The sequence below is a fragment of the Balaenoptera borealis genome (assembly GCF_965194805.1).
Source record: "Balaenoptera borealis genome assembly, chromosome: 19".
Classification (NCBI taxonomy): domain Eukaryota; kingdom Metazoa; phylum Chordata; class Mammalia; order Artiodactyla; family Balaenopteridae; genus Balaenoptera; species Balaenoptera borealis.
The window spans coordinates 64,805,892-64,822,604 of record NC_138878.1 but is presented as its reverse complement, the minus strand read 5'-3'; the positions used below and the strand labels follow the sequence as shown (position 1 = coordinate 64,822,604).

At 38.9% G+C, this 16,713-nt stretch overlaps 2 protein-coding genes and 1 long non-coding RNA gene across 5 annotated transcripts in view; 1 reads left to right on the top strand and 2 right to left on the bottom strand.

Annotated features, from left to right (window-relative positions):
- LOC309616833 (zinc finger protein 480-like) overlaps positions 1 to 16,713 on the top strand; it is a 129,177-nt gene that overhangs the window by 109,049 nt on the left and 3,415 nt on the right. The gene's annotated exons all lie outside the window — the stretch shown is intronic.
- The window catches only part of LOC309616873 (zinc finger protein 677-like), a 28,881-nt gene continuing 12,917 nt past the window's right edge, over positions 750 to 16,713 (bottom strand). For 2 of the 3 annotated variants that reach the window (XM_082368173.1, XM_082368174.1), the window contains 2 exons: positions 15,256 to 15,409; positions 750 to 3,866 (listed from right to left, as the gene is read on the bottom strand). In XM_082368173.1, the coding sequence (XP_082224299.1) occupies positions 2,557 to 3,866; positions 15,256 to 15,409 (1,464 nt within the window). In that variant the 3' untranslated portion in view covers positions 750 to 2,556. The remainder of the gene's footprint in view (positions 3,867 to 15,255; positions 15,410 to 16,713) is intronic. The other variant, XM_082368175.1, reaches the window with a different exon arrangement.
- Positions 7,488 to 15,249, bottom strand: LOC309616973. The gene is made up of 2 exons (XR_014237692.1): positions 11,214 to 15,249; positions 7,488 to 10,859 (listed from the first exon to the last, which is right to left on the bottom strand). It is a non-coding gene; the product is annotated as an uncharacterized lncRNA (long non-coding RNA).

Genomic DNA, 16,713 nt, shown 5'->3' with positions numbered 1-16,713 from the left:
TTGCTGCCTTGAAATTATTATTAAAACAAAACTCACCGGGAACAAAATGGATGCATGACTTCTGCCTATAATTAGTTTCTCCTGTAGTGTTCTGTGTTTGCTGAAAAATTCCACTATCAACTCCATGCTGAAGTGTCTTTCTTGCCAACATGACTAGTTAGCAATATTACATAATACAAAGTAATCTACCTTATAAAGATCCGAAAGTCTATCCTAGTCACTAGATCTTTTATAAATGTGATGACGTATCTTCTTCTATTCATATGTGTGCCGTCCCAAGACATGCTCATTTTTACGTGAAAATATTTAAATACGCTACTTACCCTATCCAAACAATACATTTCAAATGATTACCATTTCCTGCACATGAAATCTTTCACATGTAAGGATGTGAGAAAACATACCTAGTAGTAGATGTTAAGTGACAGATACTGCCATAAAAATTCCTGAGTATAGAAATGAAATTATTTGATAGTTGCTAATCTAGTTTTACTTTCTATAGAGTTCATATTAAAGAGAATGTACCTCCCTACAAAATGCCCTTGCAGAAATACTGCAAACTTCATAATACTTTAGGTAAAAGTAAATCCCAATGACGTCATGTTTTACAGGCTTTGTTATCCACATTTGACAAAACTTTCTGAGATAAAGAACAGAGAAAAGAGCTAAGATACATTACAATTTTAAAAATAAAACTGTCTACCCTCAAAATGAATGTATAGATAATCTGAAATTACATTACATTTAGACATTACTGATTTAGGTATATTTTGATGTAAACAAGCTTTTCTCAAAGGTATTTGAATGTAATTCATCACAAGTATGAAATAAAGTATTTTAAACAATACAGTTCTCATTAAAGGGAAAAAAATTTTTTGTTTCTTTTCTCTTTTCATTGTACCGATTTGAGATGATGGAGGCTAAGTATACTTGTTTTGGCAATCATTTCACAATACATGTAAGACCATTCTGCTGTACAGTTTAAAGTTAATATATGACAATTATAAAACTGGGAGGAGGGAAAGATGGTTTTAATAAAATGACTAAGCAAAAAATAAAGAACAATGCAATTTATAAAAAAAAAAATTTTTAAACGTTGCTCTTTTTAAAGCAATGGTTAGTGACCTAAAGTAACACATGCCATAGTCCTCCAAGCCTCAAACCCCAGGTCTTGTCCTTATGAGTCTCTGGAACTGAGCACAATGGTGAATAGAAACAGAAATGCTGTTCTGTAGGGTGTGCGAATGAAATTGCTCATTCTAACCAATGAGAGTTATACATTCACTCTGTAATTCAAAGTATTTATTCAAATGATGTGTTTCACACGGGTGATTTGTGGTCAGTTCCGCTTTTACCGTTTCATGTATGTTGTCAAGCATGTGTGTGTAGAGTTTTTGTAACAGTCCCTGACTATCCTACTGATGTCTGCAGGTTTAGTGTTTATGACAAAAATTCAATTGAGTAAATATTAAAGATCATGTACATTAGCTTTATACGGTTTCTCTCTACAGTAGAGTCTCTTTTTATTGAAATATAATTGATTATAACATTGTTCGTTTTGGCTGTACTACACACGAGGTAACATTTACTTTATGAAATGATAACGATATGTGTAGCCATCTGTCCTCAGTTACTGCAATATTTTTGAACATGTTCCTAATGCTGGATATTACATCCCCATGACTTATCTAAATACCCAGAGGTTTGTACGTCTTAATCCCCTTCACCTATTTTACCCACCGCCGCACCGCCCCTCCTTCTGGCAACAACCACACATTTGTCCTTCATATCTGTGAATCTGTTTTCATTCTCTTTTGTTTTTGTTTCTTAGATTCCACATATAAGTAATCCCGCAGTATTTGTCTTTCTATGTCTGACTTATTTCACTTAGCGTAATACCCTCTAGATCCATCCACGTTCTTGCGAATGGCTGGATTTCTTTATGGCTGAGTAATATTCCTGCATGTGTGTGTGTGCGCGCGTACACGCACACACACAGACATGCTGTATCTCCTCTAAGTATTCATCTATTGATGGACACTTAGGTTGCTTCCATGTCTTGGCTACTGGAAATAATGCTACAATGAATATTCAAGTGCCTATATCTTCTCAAATTAGTGTTTGCCTTTTCTTCCAGCAAAGAGCCAAAAGGGCAATACCTGGCTCATATAACAGGTTTGTTTTTGTTGTTGTTGTTGTTGTTGTTAATTTCTGAGGAGCTTCCATACTGTTTTCCATAAGTGCTGCACCAATTTACAATCCCAGCAACAGTGCACAGGGTGCCCGTTCCTCCACACCATTGCCAATGCTTGTTATTGTCTCTCTGATGACAGCCATTGGAAACAGGTGTGAGGTGGTATCTCGTTGAGCTTTTGATTTGCATTTCCCTGATGATTAGTGATTCTGAGCATCTTTTCATGCTCCTGCTGGCCATCTGTATGTGTTCTTTCTCCCTGATAGAGTCCCATATGTTGAGTAAGGCTTGAATACACGCATAAATTTTGTCTGAATCGTTTTATTTTTAAAGTTTCTTTCTACTATGAAATCGGATGATCCCTAAACTTTTGAGTTTTGAATAATAGCATTGCCACATGTGTGAGGCTTACGTTCGTTTTCAGTATGTATTTTGAGATGCCTGGTGAGGCTTGCAAATTGAGTATAAGCTTTGCCACACTCATTACATTTGTAAGGTTTTTCTCCAGTGTGGATTGTTTTATGTTGAGTAAGATATGAATGTCTTGTAAGGGCTTTGCCACACTCATCACATTTGTAAAGTTTCTCTCCAGTATGAGTTCTCTCATGACCCCAAAGTTGTGACCGTTCAATAAAAGCCTTATCACATTTATTACATTTAAAAGGTTTTTCTCCTGTATGAATTCTCTGGTGTGCCATAAGGTTTGAACGCTGCGTAAAATGCTTGCCACACTCGTAACATCTGTGTGGTTTCTCTCCAGCATGCATTTTCTGATGTCTACTAAGGTGTGAAAACTGGGTAAAGGCTTTGCCACACTCATGACATTTGTAAGGTTTCTCCCCAGTGTGCATTCTCTGATGATTTGCAAGGTGTGAATTTCGACTAAAGACCTTGCCACACTCATGACATTTGTATGGTTTCTCTCCTGTATGCACTCTCTGATGTGTTGTGAGGTGTGACTGGTGGTTAAAGGCTTTGCCACACTCACTACATCTGTAAGGTTTCTGTCCAGAATGAATTCTCCTGTGACTCCTGAGGTTTGAGCTTTTGCTAAAAGCCTTCCCACAGTCATTACAGCTGTAAGATTTTTCTCGAGTGTGTGTTCTCCTGTGTTGCGCAGGTGACAAAGTGTTTTCCACACTAGGAGCAATTCTGTGAAGGGGTGAAACTGAGGAACCACTGCTGACTGGCTTCTCAACTTGACCACATGCATACACTTTCTCCTCAGCTGGAAATCTCTGCAGCTGAGCCGCCTGGGCCTGCAGCCTCACTCCAGGTCTACTTTCCAAACACTTGAGATCTCTGTTTCCAGCAACGCTGACGTTATTTTTCGTTGTTAACAAACTTATGAATGGCTTGTCGTGCATGAAATATTCACGTGCATTACTTCTTACAGAAACACTCTGAAAAAAATTAATTAAGGATTTATTATCTTGATCTTCTCCATGAGTGAGATTTTTGTTATGGGTCAAAACTACTTCTTTATAATCTCTTGCATCATATCCCCACTCACTCTCACACTCCTGCACATATGCACAGACTTCCTTGAGGTCAAAATCCTTGATGCCATGACTTTTACTTCTTTCTAATGTCACTAGATGGCATAATTCTCCTTTAGTAATGTCCTCTCTTGGTGATAATTCCTTGATTGCAAATCCAGCAGAATGGCTTCCTATTATATAGAGTTGGAAAATATTTTATGTTGAATTAGATAATTACACAAAAAATAATACAATGAACACAGAAATTCTTCAAGCATGGTCTTCAAACACTACTGTGATACAGTATTTTTTAGTTTTCTTTTTATACTTTTTCCCATATTAATGTTTTCTCTGATCTTAGATAATTAAATTTCAAGCACACACACAATGTACTACACATATTTTTTGCCAGATAAATGGATAATTAAATGATCCTCCATAATTAGAAAACTTATCTATTGATACATACTGGCTTATAGAACTGGAAGCATAAAATCAAAATTGAGATTTGAGACTGTCTTTCCTAATCCTTAAATTTTTTTTTTTTAATTTTATTTATTTATTTATTTATTATTTATTTATGGCTGTGTTGGGTCTTCGTTTCTGTGCGAGGGCTTTCTCTAGTTGTGGCGAGCGGGGGCCACTCTTCATCGCGGTGCGCGGGCCTCTCACTATCGCGGCCTCTCCCATTGCAGAGCACAGGCTCCAGACGCGCAGGCTCAGTAATTGTGGCTCACGGGCCCAGTTGCTCCGTGGCATGTGGGATCTTCCCAGACCAGGGCTTGAACCCGTGTCCCCTGCATTGGCAGGCAGATTCTCAACCACTGTGCCACCAGGGAAGCCCCTAATCCTTAAATTTATAATAATGTTTAATAACATGAATATGATGCAAGAAAAAATATTTTTATGAAACTGTACATCACAACAGTAATTGCTAAAACATTTTTGTAAACCATGATAAATCCAGTAGGTAAGTTAGTAAGTAACCACAACTATACAAAATAATAGTCTCTGGAATTCTAAAAGATTTGAGTAAGTACCAAAAAAAAAAAAAAAAAAAGAATTTTCATTCCAGAAGGAACACACGATAGGAAAAATTAAAAAATATCTTGATAAGCACTGAATTTTGAAATATCAGCTTCAGGTCAACACACGTATGTATGAAATTTAAGAATTAGGGAAAACTGTCTGAAATCTCAATTATGATGTCAAGCCTGCAGTTCTATAATAGCCAGTACATAGTTCAACTACCTAGTATCACTTAATTATAGTCATATGGCAAAAATATATGTATATAGTATATAATCCATGCTTTGGACAAATAGCCCAATTTTAAAATGGGAAAAGGATCTGAGCAGACATTTCTCCAAAGAATATAGAAAAATATCCAATAAACACACAAAAAACAGATGTTTAACATAATTATTCAATAGGGAGATGCAAATCAAAACCAGAATGAGGGCTTCCCTGGTGGCGCAGTGGTTGAGAATCTGCCTGCTAATGCAGGGGACACGGGTTCGTGCCCTGGTCTGGGAAGATCCCACATGCTGCGGAGCAACTGGGCCCGTGAGCCACAACTACTGAGCCTGCGCGTCTGGAGCCTGTGCTCCGCAAGAAGAGAGGCCACGATAGTGAGAGGCCCACGCACCGCAATGAAGAGTGGCCCCCGCTCACCGCAACTAGAGAAAGCCCTCACACAGAAGCAAAGACCCAACACAGCCAAAAATAAATAAATAAAAATAAATTAAAAAAAAAAAAACAGAATGATATACAGCTCCATACCCCTTAAATGGCTGTAATCAAAGAGACAATAACAAGTGTTGGTGAAGATGTGGAGAAACTGAAAAATTCATACACTCACTCCTGGTGGAAACATCAAATGGTACAGCTGCTTTGGAAAACAGTCTGGGGGTTTCTCAAAAGATTAAACAGAAAATTACCACATAACCAAGCAACTGCACTTTGGGAGGGAGGGAGAGATAAATAGGTAGAGCAGAGTATTTTTAAATAATGAAATTACCTTTAATGGTACTATTATGCTACAAACATGTCAGTATACATTTGTCTAAACCTATAGAATATACAATAGCAAGAGTGAACTCTAACATAGATATAGACTTTGATGTGTTAATTTGTGTCAATGCAGGTTCATCAGTGATAACAAACATACCACTCTCAAGTGGGATGTTGATCATTGGGGAGGGCCTGCATGTCTGGGGTAGAAAATGCATGGAAACTATAACTTCCATTCAATTTTTCTGTGAACCTAAAACTCCTTAAAAAAAATAGTCTATTAAAAGAAGGTGTATGTGTTCATAGCAGGTACTAACTAATATGAAACAGAGTAAAAGGAATAACTCAGACTAGTTTTTCAAAAATTTCTAGAGGTTATACAGCTTTTGGGGAAAGAAATGTTAAGTCATAAACACTCAAGAAAGAAATCCTGTAAAATATTTTAAAAGATATTCATTCATTTTTTAGAAAAAAAATCTTATATTTGTACTTGTATGGAAATATGTATGGAAATATGTTAATATAAATGTTTCAGACATTACATGAAATTTCTAAAAATCTTATATGTTCTGGTATAATGTTATAAGTAATAATCCTAGTTATTACTTTAAAATGTATATCTCAGAAATAACTAATTTTCTTGTCAACTGCATTATTATGAACTGTCATCAAATCTTTAACCGTGGTCATTTTTAAGTCTTTTGTCATTTACAGACAGTTCTGGGTGTACTCTGATGATTTTGCAAATATGTTCCTATAAAAGGGTTTCATCTTCAAGAAATACATGGAAAAGACTCTGACAAGTACAGGTTTCTGGTAACGGACTGTACTGCTGAACTGAATGAATAAGCATTTTCAGAACTCTAATGAAAAACTGATGAACTCATAAAAGTGCTAACAAAAGATCAAGATGAAAAAAAAATTAATTACATGGGACTGAGTGAACTGATGAGGATGAGTATAATTTTTGTGACTTTCTGTCTGAATTAAAAAAAAAAAAAAAATTCCAAAAAAAAAAAAAAAAAAGATATTCATTCATGAATCCACAACCCCAAACTGTAGGTATAAAACAAACAACACTAAGAATATCATAGAGCTTCCCTGGTGGCACACTGATTAAGAATCTACCTGCCAATGCAGGGGACACGAGTTCGAGCCCCAGTCTGGGAAGATCCCACATGCCATGGAGCAACTAAGCCCGTGTGCCACAACTACTGAGCCTGCACTCTAGAGCCTGTAAGCCACAACTACAGAGCCTGTGTGCCAACTACTAAAGCATGCACCTAGAGCCCATGCTCCGCAACAAGAGAAGCCACCACGACGAGAAGCCTGTGCACCACAACGAAGAGTAGCGCATTGCAACGAAGAGTAGCACCCGCTCGCCACAACCAGAGAAAAGCCCGTGTGCAGCAATGAAGACCCAACACAGCCAAAAACAAAATACGTAAAATAAATAAATTATTTAAAAAAAGAATATCATAAAAAATATGGAACTAATGATTGAACAAAGAAAATGAAGGTCATTTATAACAATGAAATTTACAAGATGAAAGTATCAGTGGCTTGAACAAAACAAATAACAGTACAGTTTTAAAACATCAGCATCGACCACAACTAGAAACAAGAAAATTGTGAAATGAAAAAGCTCACCAATAAAGGCAAACATACAGTAAATATAGGAAATCATCCACACACAAAGCTAGTACAGAGGCAAAAAGACAAAAGTAGTAAAATCAGCTATATCCAAAATAAGCAGTTAAGGGATACACAAAACAATTAGATGTAAAATATGATATCAGGGACTTCCCTGGTGGCGCAGTGGCTAAGAATCCACCTGCCAATGCAGGGGACACGGGTTCGAGCCCTGGTCTGGGAAGATCCCACATGCCGCGGAGCAACTAAGCCCGTGCACCACAACTACTGAGCCTGCACTCTAGAGCCCGTGAGCCACAACTACTGAGCCTGCATGCCACAAGTACTGAAACCCACGCGCCTAGAGCCTGTGCTCCACAACAAAAGAAGCCACCACAATGAGAAGCCCACACACCACAGCGAAGAGTAGCCCCCCCTCACTGCAACTAGAGAAAGCCCGCGCACAGCAACAAAGACCCAACGCAGCCAAAAGTAAATAAATAGAAATAAATAAATTTTAAAAAATATATATGATATCAAAAACAGTAATCATGAGGAGTAGAGTATAAATGCAGGGTTGTTAAAATGCATTTGAAATTAAGAGATCAGCAACTTAAAACAATCACGTACATGGAGACTGCTGTACAAAAACCTCATGGTAATTGCAAACCAAAAATCTACAATAGATAATGCACACAAAAAAGAAAAAGGAATCCAAACACTAAAGATAGTCATCAAATCGCAGGAGAACAAAGAAGAAAGGGAAAAAATGACCTACAAAGACAAATCCAAAATAATTAATAAAACAGCAGTAAGAATATACATATCCATAATTACCTCAGATGTAAATGGAATAAATGCTCCAACTAAAAGAGATAAAGTGCATGAATGGATACAAAAACAAGACCTGTATATATGCTACCCACAAGAGACTCACTTTAGATCTAGAGAAACACAGAGACTGAAAGCGAGGGGATGGAAAAAGGTATTCCATACAAATGGAAATCAAAAGAAAGCCAGAATCGCAATACTTATATCAGACAAAATAGACTTTAAAATAAGGACTGTTGAAAGAGACAAAAAAGGACATGACATAATCATCAAGGGATCAATCCTAGAAGATATAACAATTATATATGCACCCAACATAGGAGTACCTAACTATGTAAGGCAAATATTAAGACATAAAAGAAGAAATCGACAATAACACAATAATAGTAGAGGACTTTAACACTGCACTTATATCAATGGACAGATCATGCAGACAGAAAATCAATAAGGAAACACAGGCCTTAAATAACGCATTAGACTAAATGGACTTAACTGATATAGAAAGAGCACTCCATCCAAAAGCAGCAGAATAGACACTCTTTCTAAGTATGCATGGAACATTCCCCATGGATAGATCACAAGCCAGTCCAAAAAATAAGACTTGGCAAATTTAAAGAGACTGACTTCATATTAAGCATCTTTTCTAACCACAACACTGAGACTAGAAATCAACTACAAGGAAAAAAACTGCAAACAACGCAGACATGGAGGCGAAACAATATGCTACTGAACAACCAATGGATCACTGAAGAAATCAAAGAGGAAATAAAAAATACCTAGAGGGAAATGAGAACAAAAACACGATGATCCAAAACCTATGGGACACAGTAAAAGCAGTTCCAAGAGGGAAGTTTATAGCAATACAAGCTTACCTCAGGAAAGAAGAAAAATCTCAAACAACCTAAACTTATACCTAAAGTAACTAGAGAGAGAAAAAGAAACAAAAACAAAACTTAGTAGAAGGAAAGAAATAATAAAAATCAGAGCAGAAATAAATAAGATAGAGACTAAAAAAACAATAGAAAAAGAAGGAACCAAGATGATGCAATAGAAGGACGTGGAGCTCACCTCCTACCACAAATACATCAAAAACACATCTACATGTGGAACAAGTCTCACAGAATAGCTAATGAATGCTGGCAGAAGATCTCAGACAACCAGAACTGCAAAAAAGGGACTTCCCTGGCGGTCCAGTGGTTAAGACTCTGCACTCCCACTACAGGGGGCACGGGTTCTAGCCCTGGCCAGGAACTAAGATCCCGCGTGCCGCACATTCTGGCCAAAAAAAAAAAAAAAATTGCAAGAAAGATCACCACGTAACCAGGGGGGATGAAAAGAAAGAAAAAAAGAAAAGAAGGAATCGGAACAGCACCTGCAACCCTGGGAGGGAGATGTGAGAGAAGAAACGTTCCCTCACCCTGGGAACCCCCTGACTGATTCGGATATCCGCTGGGACAGACAGAGAGCTTCAGAGGCTCAGAGGCGAGTGCGCCAGCCGGCCTGTGGCAGGCAGAACAAAGCCAGCACTGGCGACCCATGCCACCCCACTGCATTCCCCAGGCCAAGATGCATGTCTGCTGGTGCACGAGGCGACTGGGTGCTGAAACTTGAGCTTCAGAAGACAGGCCCAGGGAGTGGACTGCAGTTGCCTGCACGGAGACAGCCTGAAGGGACTGGAGTGTGGTATGTGCCGCAACTGGGGGTGTACACAGATGGAACCCGGGCCTGCCACAGAAGGGCCATTGTTAACGGGTGCGTGAAGGGGAGGGGCAGGGCCCCGCCATAGCAGCCTAACTCTCGGCAAGCTCACGGCAGGTGCAACTCCACCTCTGTGAGCTCTCGGAGCACGGAAGCACCAGCACGTTACCCATATGCAGAGGCAAGGCTGAAATCAGAGCCGATCCCCAGGGGCCATGCGATTTAGGAAACAGGACTGAAATCTGAGCCCACTCTCTGCAACTATGCAATCTGCAGGTTTACTCTGCAGCTGCAGCCCCGCCAGTTTTGTAAACTCAGCATCTGCAGGACACCCAAGAGCACTACGGGTGCTCCCGTGGCTGGAACAGGTCCAGTGTTAGCAGCTTTGGGCTCTGTGGGTGCGTGCATGGAGGGGCGGGGCTGAGGTCTAGGTTGCTTCTGTAGCTCCTGCACTGGGTCCAGAAGCGTGACTACTGCGGTACTGGCACATGACTTTAGTGGATCTGCACTTACAGATCTTCGCTGGTGACTTTATGAACACAGAGCCTGAGGGTTACCAGGGCCAACTGCTGGCATTCACACGGCTGAGGTGGGGCCGAGGGAAGTGCCAACAACAGTGTACTCTGTGAACCCAAACAACAGGTGACAGGCAGCACCACAGAGCACACTCGTCAGTGCACAGCTCCTGCGGAGGAATACTCAGCGGCTCCTCTCCCAGCAGCAGTACTCCAGTCTGGCCTGCCTCACACGGAAGCTCAGAGACAGATATGGGAGCTTCTACTCCCACAACTGGGGAGCACCCTGCCCCCAAGAGGGCTGAGACAAACACAGAGCGAAGAGGAGGTCCTGCTCAATATCCAGTGCAGGCTCTGGTCCCCAGCGCACCAGTCACACCACGCATCAAGGGGATAATAAACGGCACACACTGAAGAAAGATGCGGCAGGCATCCGCACTAAAATCAGCCCTTGCACCAAAAACATTACACTCATGCAGGCTACACAAGGATGCTCTCACGGAAAAACAGCCCTGCAGGGGCTTCCCTGGTGGCGCAGTGGTTAAGAATCCACCTGCCAATGCAGGGGACACGGGTTCGAGCCCTGGTCCGGGAAGACCCCACATGCCGCGGAGCAACTAAGCCCATGCGCCACAACTACTGAGCCTGCACTCTAGAGCCCGCGAGCCATAACTACTGAAGCCTGCGCGCCTAGAGCCCGTGCTCTACAACAAGAGAAGCCACCACAACAAGAAGCCTGTGCACCGCAAAGAAGAGTAGCCCCCGCTCGCCGCAACTAGAGAAAGCCTGCACACAGCAACAAAGACCCAACAGAGCCAAAAATAAATAAAATAAATTTAAAAAAAAAACAAAAAAAAAAAACAGCCCTCCAAGATCATGGTATTGATAGATAACTTACCTCCTAAAATCATAGGGTGAGAGAAATATATGTAAAATGAAGAATCAGAGGAACCACTCCCAATTCCAAGATCAAGAGAATTCCCCTGAAAGAACAAACAATGAAACCAACCTCTCCAGTGTAATAGACTCCAAGTTCAAAAAGAAGATAATAAAAACATGGAAGGAATTAAGAAAGGCTATCGACACAAATGCAGATTACTGTAAAATGTAACTAGAAACTATAAAGAGAACCAAGTAAAATTAGAAAATTCATTTGCCAAGATGAAAGCTGAGGTAAAGGCAATAAAGAGCAAAATGAGTAATGCAGAAGAATGAATAAGTGACCTGGATGATAGAATAATGGAAATCATCCAATCAGCAGAGCAGAAAGACAAATGAAAAAAAAAATGAAAGCAATATACGAGACCTGTGGGATAATATAAAGCGTGCCAATATCTGCGTAATAGGGATCCCGGAAGGAAAAGAGAAAAGGGGATTGAAAATGTATTTGAAGAAATAAATGAAACAGACACTAAAAAAAAATAGAAAAGATCAATGAAACTAAAAGCTAGTTCTTTGAAAACATAAGAGAAAATTGATAAACCTTTAACCAGACTCATAAAGAAAAAGAGAGAGAGGGCACAAATCAATAAAATCAAAAATGAAAAAGAAGTTACAAGTGACACCACAGACATACAAAGAATCGTAAGAAACTACTACAAACAACAATACGCAGAGACTACTACAAACAACTATACACCAATGAAATGGACAACCTAGAAGAAATGGACTAATTCTTAGATAAAATCTCCCAAGACTGAACCAGGAAGAAATAGAAAATATGAACAGTCCAGTTACCAGTAATGAAACTGAATCAGTAATTTAAAAACTCCCAAAGTTAGAAAAGATACATGCACCCCAATGTTCACTGCAACACTATATACAATAGCCAAGACATGGAAGCTACCTAAACGTCCATCACCAGGTGAACGGATAAAGAAAATGTGGTGTATATATACAATGGAACATGACGCAGCAATAAAAAGGAACAAAATAATGCCATCTGTAGCAACATGGATGGACTTAAAGTTATCATACTAAGTGAAGTAAGACAGAGATAAATATCATATGATACTGCTTGTATGTGGAATCTAAAAATATAAAAAATGGTAAGAATGAACTTATTTACAAAACAGAAATAGAGCTACAGACATAGAAAACAAACTTATGGTTACCAAAGGGGAAAGGGGGTAGGGGAGAGATAAATTAGGAGTTTGGGATTTGGGATTAACATATACACACTACTCTATATAAAACAGGTAACCAACAAGGACCTACTGTGCAGCAAAAAGAACTATACCCAATATTTTATAATAACTTATAAGAGAAAAGAATCTGAAAAAGATTATATATATATATATGTATAACTGAATCACACTGCTGTACACCTGAAACTAATAACAACTTCATAAATCGACTATACTTCTATTAAAAAAAAAAAAAACTCTCAAAGAACAAAAGTCCAGAATCAGATGGCTTCACAGGTGAATTCTACAAAACATTTAGAGAAGAGTTAACATCTATCCTTCAGAAAGTATTCCAGGGCTTCCCTGGTGGCGCAGTGGTTGAGAATCTGCCTGCTAATGCAGGGGACACGGGTTCGAGCCCTGGTCTGGGGGGATCCCACATGCCGCGGAGCAAATAGGCCTGTGAGCCACAATTACTGAGCCTGCGCGTCTGGAGCCTGTGCTCCGCAACAAGAGAGGCCGCGATAGCGAGAGGCCCGCGCACCGCGATGAAGAGTGGCCCCCGCTTGCCGCAATTAGAGAAAGCCCTCGCACAGAAACGAAGACCCAACACAGCCATAAATAAATAAACAAATAAAATAAAAAATTTAAAAAAAATAAAAAAATAAAAAAAAAAAAAAGTATTCCAAAACATTGCAGAGGAAGGAACACTTCCAAACTCATTCTATGAGGCCAGCATCACCTTCACACCACAACCAGAAAAAGATATCACAAAAAAAGAAAATTACAGGCCATTATCACTGATGAACATACATGCCAAAATGCTCAACAAAATAATAGCAAGCTGAATCCAGCGATACATTAAAAGGATCATACACCACAATCAAGTGAAATTTATCACAGGGATGCGAGGATTTCTCAATATCTGCAAATCAATCAATGTGATATACAGATTAACAAACTGAAGAATAAAAACCTTATGATCATCTCAACAGATGCTAGAAAACCTTTTGATAAAATTCAACATCCACTTATGATAAAAACTCTCAAAAAAACAGACACAGAGGGAACATACCTCAACATAATAAAGGCCATATATAACAGACCCACAACCAGCATCATACTCAATGGTGAAAAGCTGAAAGCATTTCATCTAAGATCAGGAGTAATACAAGGATGCCCACTCTTGCCACTTTTATTCAACATACTTTTGGAAGTCCTAGCCACAGCAATCAGAGAAGAAAAAGAAATAAAAGGAATAGAAATTGGACAGAAAGAAGTAAAACTCTCAAGCTTTGCAGATGACATGATACTACATATAGAAAATCCTAAAGATGCCACCAGAAAACTACTAGAGCTCACCAATGAATCTGGTAAAGTTGCAGGATACAGAAATAACACAGAAATCTGTTCCATTTCTATACACTAACAACAAAGTAACAGAAAAAGAAATTAAGGAAACAATCCCATTTACCATCACATCAAAAATAAATAGATAAATATTTAGGAAGAAACATACCTAAGGAAGTAAAACACCTGCACTCCAAAAACCATAAGACACAGATGAAAGAAACTGAAGATGACACAAACATATGGAAAGATATACCATGTTTTTGGGTTGGAAGAATCAATATTAAGAATCATTTTTAAAATGACCATACTACCAAAAACAATCTACAGATTCAATGCAATTCCTATCAAAACACAAATGGCATTTGTCACAGAACTAGAACAAAAATTTTTTACATTTCTATGGAAACACAAAAGACCCCAAATAGCCAAACAATTTTGAGAAAGGACAGAGATGGAGGAATTATGCTCCCTGACTTCAGACTATACTATAAGATCATCAAAACAGTATGGCACTGACAAAAAAAACAGACACACCGATCAATGGAACAAGATAGAGAGCCCATAGATAAACCCATGCACTTATGGTCAATTAAACTATGACAAAGGAGGGAAGAATATACAATGGAGAAAAGACAGTCTCTTTAATAAGTGGTGGTCAAACTGGACAGCTATATGTAAAAGAAAGAAATTAGGACATTCTCTAATACCATATACAAAAATAAACACACAATGGATTAAAGACCTAAATATAAGACCATATACCATAAAAATCCTAGAGGAAAACATAGGCAGAACACTCTTTTGACAAATTGCAGCAACATTTTTTTGGATCTGTCTCCTAAAGCAATGGAAATAAAAGCAAAAATAACCAAAGGGACCTAATTAAACTTAAAAGCTTTTGCATACCAAAGGAAACCATAAACAAAATGAAAAGACAACCTACTAAATGGGACAAAATATTTGCAAGTTATATGACCAATAAGGGATAATAGCCAACATATATAAACAGCTTATACAACTTAACGTCAGAAAAACATAAAACCCGATTAAAAAATGGGCATAAGAACTGAATAGACATTTTTCCAAAGAGGAAGTGAAGATGGCCGATGAGCACATGGAAAGATGCTCAACATGGCTAACCATCAGGGAAATGCAAAGCAAAACCACAATGAGATATCACCTCACATCTGTCAGAATGGCTACCATCAAAAAGAACACAAGTAACAAATGTTGGTGAGGATGTGGAGAAAAGGGAACCCTCCTATAATGCTGGTGGGAATGTAAATTGGTGTAGCCACCGTGGAAAACAGTATAGAGGTTTCTCAAAAAAATAAAAATAGAACTACTATATCACCCAGCAATACCACTTCTGGAAATATATCCAAAAGCATATTAGGTGCTCCCATAGTTACCGACTTCCAGAGAGAAGTTATCCTCACTCAGGGAGAGCAGATTCCTGTAGGTCTCCCACATCACGTCCCTGTACAAGGCCCTCTGAGCAGGGTACAGGCATTCCCATTCCTCCTGAGAGAATTCGATGGCCACATCCTTGAATGTAAACAGTCCCTGAAAGGAAAGCGCATTTCACCAAGTGGACAAGGAGACATTTCTGAGTTTGACACAAACTTACAGAAGCAGACACGTGTAAGGATTGACTTGGCTCGAGTGAATGTTCTGACTGATCCATGTAAGATAATTTTGAGCAAGTTACATTTCTCTTTTTGTAACCGAGGTGAAATGCATATAACATAAAGTTAGCCATTTTTAAAGTACCATTCAGTGGCACTTAGTACATTTATAATGTTGAACAAACATCACCTCTTTCTTGTTCAAAAATATTTCAATCATCCCCAAAGGAAATCCTTTACCCATTCAGCAGTTGCTTCCTTCTTCCCCATTTGCCTCAGTCCCTGGACACCACTAATGCTTGGTCTCAATGGATGTACCTGTTTGGGATATTTCCATATAACTGGGATGGTATAACATGTGACCTTTTGTCTGGTTTCTTTCACTGAATAACTCTTTTGGCTCAGCCATGCTATAGTTATGTATCAGTACTGCATTCCTTTTCATGGCCGAGTAATATTCCACTGTGTGAGTACACCACAGGTTATTCACTCATCCTTTGGTGGACAGTTGGGTTATAACCACCTTTTCTCTAATATTAATAGTGCTGCTGGAAGTTTCACGTAGAAGTATGTGTTTGAATACGTGTTCTCAATTCTTCTTGGTATTTATCTAGGAGTGGAATCACTAGTACACATGATTTTGTTTTCCACAGTGGCTACAACATTTTACCAGCAATGTATCAGGATTCTAACTTCTCTACATCTTTACCAAAACTTGTTCTTTTCTGTTTTGTTATAGTCATCCTATTGCATGTAAAATGATATCTCATGGTGGTTTTGATTTTGCATTTTACTAATTTCATTGAACATCTTTTCATTTGCTTGTTGATTACCTCTATATCTTCTATGAAGAAAGGTCTATTAAAGTCCTCTATCTATTTTATAATTAGATTCTTTGTACTTCAGTTCTTGAGGTACAGGTGTTCTTGAGGTATAGGAGGTAAAGGAGTTCACCTTTCTTCTGTTTACAGTGGATAATTCCAATTAACCTATGTTCAAGTTCACCAGTTCTTTTTTTAAAAATTTGTTTATTTTATTTATTTTTGGCTGCATTGGGTCTTTGTTGCTGTGTGCAGGCTTTCTCTAGTTGTGCAGAGCGGGGGCTACTCTTGGTTGCGGTGCGCAGGCTTCTCATTGCGATGGCTTCTCTTGCTGCGGAGCACGGGCTCTAGGCCCACAGCCTTCAGTAGTTGTGGCGCACGGGCTTCAGTAGTTGTGGCACATGGGCTTAGATGCTCCACG